Consider the following 16,177-nt stretch of genomic DNA (forward strand, 5'->3'; position numbering starts at 1 on the left):
CATATTCAGTTAATATCATAAATTACTTTTTTTTAAAGAGAATGAGATAATTTCATAAATAATAGTTATAGGGCATTATAAGAACCATCGAGTCAAACAAACATAAAATATTACCATACCAGTCTTCATACTCAAGATGAGACAAATAAGACTTTTAAAAATAATTTTATGATATTAATCGAATAGATATTCAGTTAATATCATAGATTACTTTTAAAAATCTTTTTTTTTGCCAACATAAACTTTTAAAAGTCTTTTAGTGCTGTCATGATTTTGAATTATTATTAACAATCCGATGTGGAGTTAAAGAAAAAAAAACACAAACGTACATGTATATTTTCATTTCTATACTAGATGTATATTGAGAATTTGTAATAATATTAATTCAAAATTTAAATTTATTATAAATAAGTTAATATCTACAATTATAAATCATAATCTTGTGTTTTGTAATTGTAATTGTTCAAATTTAGCCTACGTTAAGTCACTAAATTTTGAAACGTCTTTTTCGTATTTCATAATATAATGAACAAATTTAAAAATATTTATTTATGTATATTATATTTTCAGAATTCTTTTCAAATCAAAAGAGATAATTTAACGTTTTGTACTCTTTTGTCTAGTGAACATGATGTGTGACTGTATGACGTGTTACATGGACCGCACAATTGTTTTAATTGGGCCTCCTCTAAATTGAAACGACTAAATCTATGGGTCCAAGATAAGGCCCTATCATCTTCGGTTGTTAAACTAAAAGGAAACTCGGTCCACTTGGACCAATTTAAACCAGGATGGACTGGGCTATAGTTTAAATTGTTTTTTCAATTTTCAAGTGAAATATAAAATTAATAAAATTATTTATGAAAATAAAAGTTTAAAAATAATGATTATAATGATACAGTTAAAATGTTTAAAATTTTGTATCAAAACATCAAACAACTTGTATTTCAAAATAACAGAGAGAGTATTTTACTAAATTTATCAATTTGATAGATAAAAGATTAAAATATATCATATGTCACAATTTGCATGAAAAGAGAATAAATTATTTAAATGAAACTCATCAAAATACTAAATTAAATAAATAAATTTATATGTCATACATTATTAGATTAAAACTTATATATCTATAACTTTTTATTTCAAAAAGAATGATATATGAAATTATTTTAAAATTTATATTAACCTAATGTAAAATATACTCACTCACTCACTCCTCACTTGTTTATTATATTGGGGTTCATAAAATATAGTTTAATTAATTATTTTAACTTATTTTTTTTGTTCTGTATAAAAATTTAATGTTTAAATTTTTATTAAATAACAAGGCGAAAGCATACAACTATACAAATGGCTTTCATTTTGCATGCAAGCAAATTAGTTCCCAAATCATAAGTGACAAGTCTCTACAGAGAACTTCAAGATCGGACAGTTCTTGTACAAGTAGAAATCAGGAACACCTGGGAGAATTATATGTTTGCTGAATGCCGAAATTCGAATGGAACTGCAGCTCCCAGATCTGAAGAATTAAAATTTATTGTTAAAGTATAAGATCCATAAAGGGCCTCCTCTAACAAATGGTTCTCTACATGGTATGAGAGCTCTGGTTTGGTAGGAGGTCTCGGGTTCGAGCCCCTGCCACCCCTAATATTCTCACAATTTAAGATGGACACGAATGAGGGAGGGAATGGTTCTCAATAGGGCTGCACATGGGCTGGGTTGGGTCGGTTTCGGCCATTCAAGCGACCCAACCCATTTAGTGCGGGTTAGAAAAATTTAACCCATTAATCATAAAAAGAATTAGAAACCCAACCCTACTAATTGTATGACGGGTTGGGTTGGTTAGGGTAGGGTTGATCGGGTTGAAAAATTTGCAAGATAAGCATAATCCAAAATATGTTTTGCACCATTTTGTTGTATACAATTAGCAATAACATAAGACACTGCACCAATACAAAATATCAGGTGCTTTTAGAGTGCAGATATTCTCTTCCTACTAAGATGGACAGCTGAATCTTAATACACTGATAACTATTAAAAATCATGTTTCCGCCATGATATATAATCATAAGAACTAGCGATGTGAGTCGTTTGATTTGAACTATAAAGCTTTATTTCTAATTGTTTCTGCACACTGCACTACACTCACCGCACATTCTATCATCAAATAAGTAAATATAATTCCGTAAGCAACCAAAAATATTCTACTTCCTCCGTCTCTTATTACTTTTCCTGTCTCTCTCTAGCACGTTTGTCAATACACACTTTTGATCCTTAATATCATTAATTTTGTATTAGTATTAAATATAAAAACTTCATTGTATTAAAGTACTCGTGAATACGAATCCAACAAGATCACTCACGACTATATTTAGTCTTATAGATTAGACGTAAATTAGTAATTAGTCTCATGTTATGAACAGTCCCGACATATCAAACGAGAAAAGAATAAAGAAACGGAGGGAGTATCAGAGTGTTAAAGATATATTTTGATCGGGTTGGGTTGGTTTAGGGTTTTTAAAAGTCATATTTCGACCCAACCCATTATAAACGGCTCAACCAAAAATCAATCCAATTAACCCACGGTTTGGAATGGGTCGGGTTAGTCGGCCTAGTTCAAGGTTGGGTTGGGTTGGTTTGAACGGGTTGGACAACCCATGAGCAGCCCTAGTTCTCAACATGCCCCATTATGATCTTATACTTTAACATTTATCAACAAAATTGTCAGAATCTGCTGTTTTTGGACATCGTTTTTGCTGAATTTAGTGGGTTAATTGCATGTGAGCGATATTGCAACTTATGTTGCATCGGTGGATAACTTTCACTCTTTCAGCCAGTTACAACATCAGACTGAAGCCAGCGAGGAGGGCAAGGCCAAGATGAACCCGTTCTCCCTGCTATTTAGAATAGTATAAGGGGATGATACTATAAAGATGTATTTCAGGTAACAGGGCCGTCTGTGAGAATTTTGGGGCCCTGTGCTAAAATATTAATTATGCCCCAAATAATAAAAAAAATATGTATATTATAAAAGTAAATAAATAATCAAAATATTATTTTTTTATAAAATTAAAACAAGTCACTTAAAATAAGATAAATAATGTTATTAAATAATCAGTAATTCTAAGTATTTTAAACAAAATTTATATATGAATTTATTTGAGATATATCTATATTTCATTGATTTATAGTACATATGAAAAAATATCATATGTAAAAAATATTATGAAAACATTTAATAAAAGAGTAATTATTATAAAAAAAGTAAAGATACAACACAAAAGAATTTAAAATGCAAATAGACATAATAAACTAATCTATCAGATTATGTAATTATTTATCTATAAATAAATAGAATGAAAATAAATATAGAATTTTTAATTTTCAATTTCATTCTCTAAATTTTTTTATTAAATAAAACATTAATTTCTAAATTTTGAGGCCCCTATAGCTTTGGGGCCCTGTGCCGTCGCCCACCTTGCACGTCTCAAAAACCGGCACTGTCAGGTAACCATTGTCGCTGTTTCATGCATTTGCTATTTGCCTAACCAATTTCCTTGTAACTGTTGATTGCTAATACAAACTTGTGTGGTCACAGCTTAGTTTTATCCTTCAGAGGAACTCAACACTTTTTTGCTTGTCTTCTTTTGCTCTAATGTATACATTATATTGTGACAACTGCTTTGTGTGAATGCAGATTGTGACATGAGTACGAAATTAGTGCCTGCTGATCTTAAATAAATTTCTGCCTAGTTTTTGCTTAGAATGGAAACGTCGGCTATGACAAACAACGTATGAAATTAAAATGGGATATCGGGACTCTTTTGAACTTTTAAACTGTACTGGATTACTAGAAAAGCTCCATCAGGCGAACACAGAAATTCTGCAGAAAACTACCACTCCAGTAAGACTGGTACCAGAGCCTTTCTCTTGTAAAGCTGATCCAAACATAAAGGTTTGAGACTCGGGCTGAAAATTCATTTAGACTTGCAAATTTCAGAGAGGAGCTCAAATTCTTCATTCAAGATGATCCATTTTACCAACCTAACCGCCAATTTAAATCACCCTTATTTTCCTTTTCTAGCCTTGTCATTTTTATTTAAAATTAGAAGGGAAATTTTTTATTTATTAAATATGTTCTATCCAATACACACCTTATTCTTCTAGCTTTGATATGATGATATCGCATTTAAAGAATAAAAATTACTGCATATAACAGGTGCAACATAGTATCAAAGTGACTTTTGCACAAACCAGACCACAAATTAACTGTCCAGGTTATAGGCAAATAAGCGTTCAGCCGTGGTTGCAAGTTACACTGAGCATCTTCGAGCAGATATCAAGCTTCGTGATTTGATATTCTAGTGCACATCAAAGCTTTGTCTAGCATCTTCATTACCAAATCTCTTCATTCTTTCTATCTGTAAGATTCCTACACCAGCCATAATCCAAAATTTAATACTAAGATATCATACTTATTGTAATTAAAAGATCTACTCCCTCCGTCCCGGCCAATTCTTTACGTTTGGTTTGGGCACGGAGGTTAAGAAATATGTATAAAGTAGTAGGAAAGAGAAAGAAAAGTGGGTGAAGTGGCGGGACCCATTAATTTTTAATGTATAAAAGAGAGTTAGTGGAATAAAAGTAGTGTGAAAAGGAAGTAAAAGTAGTGTGAAAAGGGAGGAAAAGTTGGGAAGTGGTAGGACCCATTTACTATTTTTGGTAAGTTTTGAAATGTAAAGAATTGGATGGGACATCCCAAAGAGGAAACTGTAAAGAATCTGCTGGGACGGAGGGAGTACTACCTATGTAATTAAAATGGGAAAAAACAACATTAGAAGTCCCCATATGTTACAAGCAAAAGGTCAAAAGCTCCTGGCAGTGACAAACAAATATAAAGAACAAAATACATACGTGTGCATCATCAAGATTCTATGTGTTCTCAATGTAATGCATCTACAGATTAGTGTACATAATTAAATCCTTAAAACACAAGCCACGGGGAACTGAATGGAGAGAAACATGTTCTTACTTTAAGGAATCAAAGGTGATAAATTACCAGTCCCGCATTTGACATTCTTGAATTACAAAAACTGCATATAAATTACCTCAACAAACCATTGATTCAGGACCAACATTATTTGTAAAGCTCACAGCAGTCGCAGCTAAAACTTCACTAGCACTGTCGGTCGCAATTTGGGCCATCAACCTGCATGCCTGTTTGTTTCATAGAAGCAGAATCTGCTTCCGGCTTCTGCTTCTTTTGACCCGTTTGTGTAAATAAGCGGAAGCACTTTTAAGAAGCTGAGAATGCTAGCTTCTCTCTCACAGCTTCTACTTCTTTTCCAAACACTTTATTAACTTATTTACTTCTCACTTCTACTTCACTTCTTTAGTTTAAGCAAGAAATCATTTCTTTTAAGCTAACCTAAACGGGTGCGCATTACCAATCATATATCAAACAATTTCTTAATTACCTTTATATTACAGATTTACGGCAGGTTAATAATAGATGACAGCTTTTGAATATCCCAACCAAGCACCTTGCAAATGACTTCTCTCACTGCTTTGTGAGCCTGCCTCTTCTTTGTCTTGGCTATGATGGTCGCATGCTGTACAAGAGCCACACAATCCTTGTACTTCTTCCCCGCCTTCTGCCCGAGCCCAGCACACACAAAACAACTAATCACACCGCTCTCACAATTCTTCTTGTAATAAGACCTCAGTTCACTATCTTCCGCAAAAACTTTCGAGGAGAACTTGTACGAGTTATTGAGTTTCTGCGAGTAAACTCAAGCTTAATTATTTTTGTTATGCTATTTTCACAAATTTTTTTTGTATTATATTCGAGTTTAAATTTGAAGACATGTCTTAATATTTTAAAATCATCGATCTACATATTAATCCATTTAAATCCCCGCAGTTTACTATATTTCTCCTTTTTATTTTTTTGTCAATTTTATTTTAAGACTTTGTTAGTAGGACTTAAATAATAACTCTTTTGTACAACTAATAGTAAATTTATTAAATTTTAAATATAATCATAACATTACAAAACCAAGCTGAACGGAAATGACTAAATCCTGAACATATCTAAGTACAAAACCAAGCTTATGTTTCCATGTTCAGTTGTGATTGCATGTTACAACTTGTGTTTTTGACAAATCAGTAAACTGTACCTAAACTATTATACATGATCAGCTATTCTAGGGCGTATCAAGCTTCGTATAGCATCTTGGTTTCTTCCTCTTCCACAACTTCCGCATCACGTGGGCCTTTAACCTGCTTCTAATGATTAAAATTTTATTCAAATGTTCATAACTCAGAATCTGAAAACATTCTATCCAAATCTCAACTCAAACAGGACCCAAGCAAAAATTCAATCCTCCCCCATGCTCTTGCGGAGCTTCCTGAGCAGCTAAATGTTCTCTTAAAGCTACTTTCGCATTCTCAAGAGCACAAACCAAACCATATAAGCAACGCTCACCATCATCTTCGGGAGATTTGGGGATCAAATACTCCACAACTTGAGCAGGGGTCACGGCAACTTCTCCCAGCAGCTGTTCGATCCTCACAAACAGTTCATTAAATCTGATATTCAGATACTTATTAGCGAGCACCTTGAATACCTCGAACGAACAATACGACATCAGGATGTGCTTGTCCATTCGCCCTGTTCGAATCAACGCCCGATCAAGCATCTTCCCCACCTTCTGCCCGAGCCCAGCACACACCAAACAACTGAATTCACCGCTCTCACAATTCTTCTCATAATAATTTGTAATCTTTACACTATCCTCAGCAAAAACTTTCGAGAAGAATTTGTACTCTCTGCACTCATTCTTATAATTAGGGTTTAAAACATGATGAACTTGGTAAATTGAACGGGGATTAGGATTGAAAATTGGGCGATGGGGGATGAAACTAGGGTTTATAATTGGGGGATTCGGGTTTTGAATAGGGTTCGGAAGAGGAGGGCCTTTTAAACGAGGCATCAAAAATTGAGAAGATAGAAGATAATTTTTTTCTTAGGTAAGCTCAAGCTTTTGTGTTTGATGTTTTCTCAAACTATGCATGCTTGTTTATATAGATAGCGAGAGAGATGAACCTGGACAGTTTTTAAAAATTTACAATTAATATGATATCTTCAGATATTATCAGATTTTATTCGATTTAGATTATATGTAATATCTTCCAGATATTGTAGATCATAATTTATTATCGAAGATATCATCAGATCATATTCCAGATATTATCAGATTATATGATCAAAATATGTAATTCATAAATTTATTTTTAATTTAGAAAATATAAATAAAATAAGTTAAAATTTTTGAAGTACGACGTCAAAATTTATAAAATTATTGACATTTAGAGAGAGAGCATTTAAAATTTTAAGAAATATAAAAAGATGACATATCCATTTAGTATTTTAAATTAATTTCGATAAGATTTTGATATTTAGCTAAAATATCGAATTATCTTTAAAAAATATGATATAAATACTTTTTTTGAAAATATTGTACAGATTTTGGAATATATATATTTAATTTAAATTCTTAAAAATATGTGATTTTGAGATCTCAAAAATTATTTTTAAAAGTCTATTATCACTCACCATCATTTTAAATTTTTATTAAAAATCCGATATCGAGTTAAAGAAACACACATTATATATATATATATATATATATATATATATATATATATATATATATATATATATATATATATATATATATATATATATTCATCTTCTTAAATTAGAAATATATTTTAGAATTTATTATAAATCATCTTTAAAAATTTTGTGGTATGTAATTGTAATTATTTAAATTTGACTCGTGTTAAATCACTTAATTTTGAACAGTCTTTTTTTTGTATTTCTAAACAAATTTAAAAATATTTATTTATGTATATTATATTTTCAGAATTCTCTTCAAATCAAAAGAGATAATATAAATTTTGTACCTTTGTCTACCGAACATGATGTGACGATGTGTGACCTATTAGATGTGTATGGCGTGTTACATGGACCGCACAAATTTTAATTTGGGCCTGCTCTAAAATTGAAAAGGACTACTTTTTTCCTGAAAAATACGTGATCATAATTGTGCACAAAATTTTGTACGTATATAATGACACATATGGTGAGTTTTAATTGGAATGATTGTCATGTCCAAATTTTCTGTACAAGCACCTAAACTTAACTAGTTTTGATGATTAGGAGATTCATTAAAAACCATAGATATTCCAATACAAGCAACGGCACCTATCCACCTAGTACCCTGCATAACCTAAACTTAACTAGCTGGAATAAAACTGATACTAAGAAAGAAGATAGTTGTTATGGAACCATGCAGTCAGCGAGCATGCTAGCAGCTTCAAACTTTTCCCACTCTGCTTGAACGTCAGCCACGTCCATCAAATCCTCTTCAAACTCTAGAGGCTCATCTTTAGAGCCTTAGCGAGACCCAGCGGACTCCGAATTCTTCTCGTGATTTGACCTGATCACAATAAGCGCCTCTAGGTTATCAGTTTCAAAATGAATCTTCTTGCGGTACTCCCCTCTTGGAGCACTCTACTGTTGCCATTTGAATGCCCCATAATACAGCCTGGGTATGAGTCATTCCATGAAACGGACTAAATCTTCAATTGTTAAACTACAAAGAAACTCGGTCCACTTGGACAACTTCAAATCAGGATGGGACTGGATTATGGTTAAAATTATTATTTTTAATTTGTTAACAAAAATATAAATTAAAATTATTAACAATCTGATATGGAGTTAGAGAAAAAAAAACCACAAACGTAGTACATGTATATTTTTATTTCGAAACTAGATATATATTGAGAATTTGTAATAAATAAGTAAATATCTACAATTATAAATCATAATCTTGTGTTTTGTGATTGAAATTATTCAAATTTAGCCTACGTTAAAGTCCCTAAATTTTGAAACGTCTTTTTCATATTTCATAATATAATGAACAATTTAAAAATATTTGTTTATGTATAATATATTTTCAGAATTCTCTTCAATCAGAAAAGATAATTTAACTTTTTGTACTCTTTTGTCTGGTGAACATGATGTGTGACCCTATGACGTGTTACACCACAATTGTTTCAATCTGGGCCTCCTCTAATCTATCGGTCCAAGATAAGGTCCTATCAAACAAATCTATGCCTTCTTCGTTTGTTAAACTAAAAGGAAACTCGGTCCACTAGAACCAGGATGGACTGGGCTATAGTTTGTTTTTTTTGAAAGAGACCGGGCTATAGTTAAAATTATTATTTTTAAGTAAAATATAAAATTAATAAAATTATTTATGAAAATAAAATTTATAAAAATAATAATTATAATGATATAGTCAAAATGTTTAAAATTATGTATCAAAACGTCGAATAACTTATATTTCAAATTAACGGAGAGAGTATTTTACTACTTAATTTACCAATTTGATAGATAAAAGATTAAAATATATCATGTCACAATTTGCATGAAAAGTGAATAAATTATTTAAATGAAACTCATCAAAACACTAGATTAAATAAATAAATTTATATGTCATACATTATTAGATTAAAACTTATATATCTATAACTTTTTATTTCAGAAAGAATGATATATAAAATTATTTTAAAATTTATATTAACCTAATGTAAAATATACTCACTCACTCCTCCTCAATTGTTTATACTGGGGGTCATAAAATATAATTTAATTAATTGTTTTAAATTTTTTTTTATGTATAAAAATTTAATTTTTAAATTTGTTATATATAACAAGCCTCATCTGCGAAAGCGTACAACTATACAAGTGGCTTTCATTATGCATGCAAGCAAATAAGTTCCCAAATCATAAGACAAGTCTCTACAGAGAACTTCAAGATCGGACAGTTCTTGTACAAGTAGAAATCAGGAACACCTGGGAGAATTATATGTTTGCTGAATGCCGAAATTCGAATGGAACTGCAGCTCCCAGACCTGAAGAATTAAAATTTATTAACAAAAATGTCAGAATATGCTGTTTTTGGACATTGTTTTTGCTGAATTTAGTGGGTTAATTGCATGTGAGCGATATTGCAGCTTATGTTGCATAGGTGGATAAGTTTCAGCTAGTTACAACATCAGATTGAAGCCATCCAGGAGGGCAAGGCCAAGAGGAACTATTGTAGGTGTTTCAAGCATTTGTTATTTGTCTAACCAATTTCCTTGCAACTGTTGATTGCTAATACAAATTTGTGTGGACACAGGTTAGTTTTATCCTTCAGAAGAACTCAACTCTTTTACCTGTCTTCTTTTGCTCTAATGTATACATTATATTGTGACAACTGTTTTGTGTGAATGCAGATTGTGACATGAGTACGAAACTAGTGCCTGCTGATCTTAAATGGATTTCTGCCTAGTTTTTTCTTAGAATGGAAACTTCGGCTATGTCAAACAACGTATAAAATTAAAATGGGATATCTGGACTCTTTTGAACTTTTAAACTGTACTGGATTACTAGAGAAAAGCTCCATCAGGTGAACACAGAAATTCTGCAGAAAACTACCACTCCAGTAGGACTAGTACCAGAGCCTTTTTCTTGTAAAGCTGATCCAAACAACATAAAGGTTTGAGACTCGGGCTGAAAATTCATTTAGACTTGCAAATTTCAGGGAGCTCAAATTCTTCATTCAAGATGATCCATTTTACCAACCTAGCTAACCGCCAATTTAAATCACCCTTATATTCCTTTTCTAGCTTTGTCATTTTTATTTAAAATTTGGAAGGAAAAAATGATTCAATATTAAATATGTTCTATCCAATACACACCTTATTCTGCTAGCTTTGATATCGCATTTAAAGAATAAAAATTACTGCATATAACAGGTGCAACATAGTACTAAACTGACTTGTGGACAAACCAAACCACAAATTAACTGTCCTGCAGGTTATAGGCAAATAACCGTTCAGCCGTGGTTGTAAGTTACGACTTGCGTTTCAGATAGATCAGTACACTGAACATCTTCCAGCGGATATCAAGCTTCGTGATTTGATATTCTGGTGCACATCAAAGCTTTATCTAGCATCTTCATTACCAAATCTCTTCATTCTTTCTATCTGCAGCCATAACCCAAAACTTAATACTAAGATATCATACTTATTGTAATCAAAATATCTACTACCTATGTAATTTAAATGGGAAAAAACAACATTAGAAGTCCCCATATGTTACAAGCAAAAGGTCAAAAGCTCCTGGCAATGACAAACAAATATAAAGAACAATATACATACGTGTGGATCATCAAGATTCTATGTGTTCTCAATGTAATGCATCTACAGATTAGTGTACATAATTAAAATCTTAAAACACAAGCCACAGGGGACTGAATGGGAGAGAAACAAGTTCTTACTTTATAAGGAATCAAAGGTGATAAATTACCAGTCCCGCATTTGACATTCTTGATGAATTACAAAAACTGCATATAATTACCATTTGTAAAGCTCACAGCAGTCGCAGCTGAAACTTCACTAGCACTGTCGGTCGCAATTTGGGCCATCAACCTGCATTTCCAATCCTATATCAAACAATTTTTTAATTACCTTTATATCACAGGTTTACGGCAGGTTAATAGATGGCAACTTTTGAATATCCCAACTTTCTTAGTTACCTTGCAAATGACTTCTCCCACTGCTTTACGAGCATGCCTCTTCTTTGTCTTGGTTATGGTGGTCGCATGCTGTACAAGAGCCACACAATCCTTGTACTTCTTCCCCGCCTTCTGCCCCAGCCCAGCACACACGCAAAACAACTGAATTCACCGCTCTCACAATTCTTCTCGTATTAAGACCTCAGCTCACTATCCTCCGCAAAAACTTTCTAGGAGAACTTGTACGAGTTATTGAGTTTGTGTAGAGTGATTTGGACTAAAAAAATCATAGAAAACTGATCCGATTTGATCATTAGGTCGGATGTCGTCAGTCTATGGACTCCCCAGATCATGTTCTTTGTTTTCCCATCGGGTTAACAAAATGTTAAATATAACAAAATGAGGTACAATTCAATACAAATTAGATAATGTTGGTGACTAAAAAAATAACGGTTAAATTTAGTGGTAATTTTGAAAACAAAATAGTGGAGTGATGAAAAATTGATTTTCCCTAAAAATATATAAACTTTTTTTTAAAAATTAAGCCTTGATTTATGGACTTTTTGGGCCCAGTTGTTTCTGCGAGTAAACTCAAGCTTATTCTTGTTCTGTCGTGAAACTATTAACTATGCATGCTTGTTTGTGTAGGCAGTCGCTGGATGAATCACAACACTTTTGTGGAAAATTTACTAACATATCCGATATTTTCACAGAATTTTTTTTGTATTATATTCGAGTTTAGATTTGTAGACTATGTCTTAATATTTTAAAATCATCAATCTACATATTAATCCATTAAATCCCCGCAGTTTACACTATATTTCTCCCTTTTATTTTTTTGTCAATTTTATTTTAAAACTTTGTTAATAGAACTTAAATAATATCTCCTTTGTACAACTAATAGTAAATTCGTTAAATTTTAAATATAATTATAACATTACAAAACCAAGCTGAACCAAAATGACTAATTCCCTGAACATATCTAACTACAAAACCAAGCTTATGTTTCCATATTCAGCTGTGATTGCATGTTACAACTTGTGTTTTTGACAAATCAGTAAACTGTAGTAACTAAACTATTATACATGATCAGCTATTCTAGGGCGTATCAAGCTTCGTCTAGCATCTTGGTTTCTTCCTCTTCCACAACTTCCGCATCACGTGGGCCTTTAACCTGCTTCTAATCTTATGCAAAATGATTAAAATTTTATTCAAACTCCAACAACTCCAGAATCATATAAGCAATGCTCACCATCATCCTCCGCAGATTTGGGGATCAAATACTCCACAACTTGAGCAGGCGTCACGGCAACTTCTCCCAGCAGCTGTTCGATCCTCACAAACAGTTCATGAAATCTGATATTCAGATACTTATTAGCAAGCACCTTGAATACCTCGAACGAACAATACGACATCAAGATGTGCTTGTCCATTCGCCTTGTTCGGATCAACGCGGGATCCACCTTCTCAATGTAATTAGTAGTGAAAACAAAGATCCTTTCACTTCCACAGGCTGACCAAAGGCCATCAATGAAATTTAAGAGCCCGGATAAAGTGACTTTGCTCGTCTTTTTATCCTTTCCTTCATTCGTCACGGCCTTCTTGAACCTGTCCCTCGCATTGCTGCTCTCGGCCTCTTTCTTCTCCTCGTTCCTCTGCCCTGTGAGATCGAGAGAACAGTCAATGTCCTCGATCACAATTATCGATTTGCCGGTTGTATTTATTAGTAACTTTCTCAATTCCGTGTTGTTCTCGACTGATGTCAGCTCGAGATCATACACATCATACTCCAACAAATTAGCCATTGCGGCAACCATTGTAGATTTTCCAGTTCCAGGAGGCCTGTGGAGAAGGTATCCCCGCTTCCAGGCCCGGCCTACATTTCCGTAAAAATCCTTGGCCTTGCTGAATGTGAGCAGATCATTGACGATCTCCTCCTTCAATCCCGGCTCCAATGCAAGCGTCTCGAATGTAGCTGGATGCACAAACGCGACATGAGTCCACACAGATCCCGCATACCCCTCCTCCTTGTTGTTCGTGAACAGCTTTCGAGTCCGGTTCCCCACCTCGAACGAACAATATGACATCAGGATGTGCTTGTCCATTCGCCCTGTTCGAATCAACGCCCGATCAAGCATCTTCCCCACCTTCTGCCCGAGCCCAGCACACACCAAACAACTGAATTCACTGCTCTCACAATTCTTCTCATAATAATTTGTAATCTTTACACTATCCTCCGCAAAAACTTTGCACTCATTCTTATAATTAGGGTTTAAAACATGATGAACTGGGTAAATTGAATGAGGATTAGAATTGAAAATTGGGCGATGGGGGATGAAACTAGGGTTTATAATTGGGGGATTTGAGTTTTGAATAGGATTCGGAAGAGGAGGGCTTTGATGATGGAGAGAATGCAGGTGCCTCACTGTTAAACGAGGCATCACAAATTGAGAAGATGAAATATTTTTCTACGGTAAGCTTGAGCTTTTCTGTTTGATGTTTTCTCCGACTATGCATGCTTGTTTATATAGATAGGGAGGGAGATGAACCTGGACAATTTTTAAAAATTACAATTAATATGATATCTTCAGATATTATCAGATTTTATTCAATGTAGATTATATATAGTATCTTCCAGATATTATCTGATCATAATATCTTCTAGATATTATCCGATCATATGATCAAAATATATAATTCATAAATTTATTTTTAATTTAGAAAATATAAATAAAATCAAGCTAAAGTTTTTTAGGTACGGCGTCAAAATTGTAAAATTTTAAAAAGCGTTATCAAAATATTAAATTTATATTATTTATAAATTATTGACATTTAGAGAGCATTTAAAATTTTAAGAAATATAAAAAGGGTGACATAGTCATTTAGTATTTTAAATCAGTTTCGATAATTTTTATGATATTTAATTAAGATATCAAATTATTTTCTAAAAAAATGATATCATATTTTTTTGAAAATATTGTACGGATTTGGGAGTATATGTATTCAATTTGAATTCTTAAAAATATATAATTTTTAGATCTCAAAAATTATTTTAAGAGTCTATCACCCCACCATCATTTTAAATTATTATTAAAAATCCGATATCAAGTTAGAGAAACACACATAATATATATATATATATATATATATATAGGGTCTTGCTCAAATGAGAACCACTCTTATGGTGAGATATGAGATCTAATCTCAGCCACTCATTTAAATACATTATATTCATCTCCCACTATTCATTTAATATTTTATTATTTCATCATTTTTTAATTCAACTACCCAATCACTTTCAACCACTGCTGACCACCACCACCATCTCCGGCAACCACCACCACCTCCGGCGACCACCATAAAATCACCACCAGAAAATATAAAAATCACCATCGGAAAACTAAAAATCACCGCCAGAAAATCAAAAATCAACAACAGAAAATTAAAATCACCACACCACCACCATCTACAAACAACCACCACCACCCCCTAAATCCGAAAACCCACCAACTACAAAATAAAATCACTGCTGGAAAAATAAAATCACCACCAAAATTAGAATCACTAAAATACAAATTACCATCACCAAAATTACCACCAGATCATAAAAAAACAAAAGTGAAATCACTAAAACTTAAACCACCATCGTTTACAAATCCTGTTATACACCAATGGAGTTTTTCAGATCTGATTTTCAATCGAGGAGATAAAAAGAAAATAAAACGAAGGAAAGTATGTATGTGTATACGTGTGTGAGTTCGCCGGAAAAGATGGAGGAGGGAGGCGGAAGAAAAGACGCAACGGCGCGAGAGAGATGAGGAGGTGGTGATCCACCGCCGCGGTGCTGGAAGTCGCGGGTGGGACGGAGTCGCGACGTACAGCGGAGAGAGAGAGAGAGAGAGAGAGAGAGAGAGAGAGAGAGAGAGAGAGAGAGAGAGAGAGGATCCGGTTTTGGGGGGGGGGGGGGGGGGCTGTGCCTGATGGCAATGTTAGGTGGTGTTGGGAGTTGAATGAAGGAAATGAATTGTAAAATAAAGGTTTAAACGTGTGGTTGTGATTTAATTAGGGAATAAATAAGTGTGGCTGAGATTAGATCTCATATCTCACATTAATTGGGGTTCTCATTTGAGCAAGACCCTATATATATATATATATATATATCTCTTAACTAGAAATATATATATAAAGAATTTTATATAAATCATCTTTAAAAATTTTGTGGTATGTAATTGTAATTATTTAAATTTGACCCGTGTTAAATCACTAAATTTTGAACGGTCTTTTTTGTATTACTAGACAAATTTAAAAAAATTTATTTTTGTATATTATATTTTCAGGAATTCTCTTCAAATAAAAAGAGATAATATAAATTTTGTACTTTTGTCTACCGAACATGATGTGACTATGTGTGACATATTTGATGCGTACGTCAGACTGCACAAATTTTAATTTGGGCCTCTTCTAAATTAAACGGACTAATTTTAATTTGGGCCTCCTCTGAAACGGACTACTTTCTTTTTTTTTGAAAAATACCTGATGTA

At 32.9% G+C, this 16,177-nt stretch overlaps 1 protein-coding gene across 1 annotated transcript; it reads right to left on the reverse strand.

Annotated features, from left to right (window-relative positions):
• Positions 1-6,136: 6,136 nt before the first annotated feature.
• Positions 6,137-14,155, reverse strand: LOC108217484 (AAA-ATPase ASD, mitochondrial). The gene is made up of 2 exons (XM_064092714.1): positions 12,981-14,155; positions 6,137-6,591 (listed from the first exon to the last, which is right to left on the reverse strand). Exons 1-2 carry the CDS (start codon positions 14,075-14,077, stop codon positions 6,357-6,359), a joined length of 1,332 nt encoding a protein of 443 aa, XP_063948784.1. The 5' UTR covers positions 14,078-14,155; the 3' UTR covers positions 6,137-6,356.
• Positions 14,156-16,177: the final 2,022 nt, after the last annotated feature.

Source organism: Daucus carota, chromosome 4, assembly GCF_001625215.2.
Source record: "Daucus carota subsp. sativus chromosome 4, DH1 v3.0, whole genome shotgun sequence".
Classification (NCBI taxonomy): Eukaryota; Viridiplantae; Streptophyta; class Magnoliopsida; order Apiales; family Apiaceae; genus Daucus; species Daucus carota.

Coding starts and splice junctions, on each gene's coding strand:
- LOC108217484 (XM_064092714.1), bottom strand. CDS start 14,077: ATGCCTCGTTTAACAGTGAGGCACCTGCATTCTCTCCATCATCAAAGC. Junction 6,592..12,980: donor AATATCAGATTTCATGAACT/GTTTGTGAGGAT, acceptor TCTGAATATCAG/ATTTAATGAACTGTTTGTGA.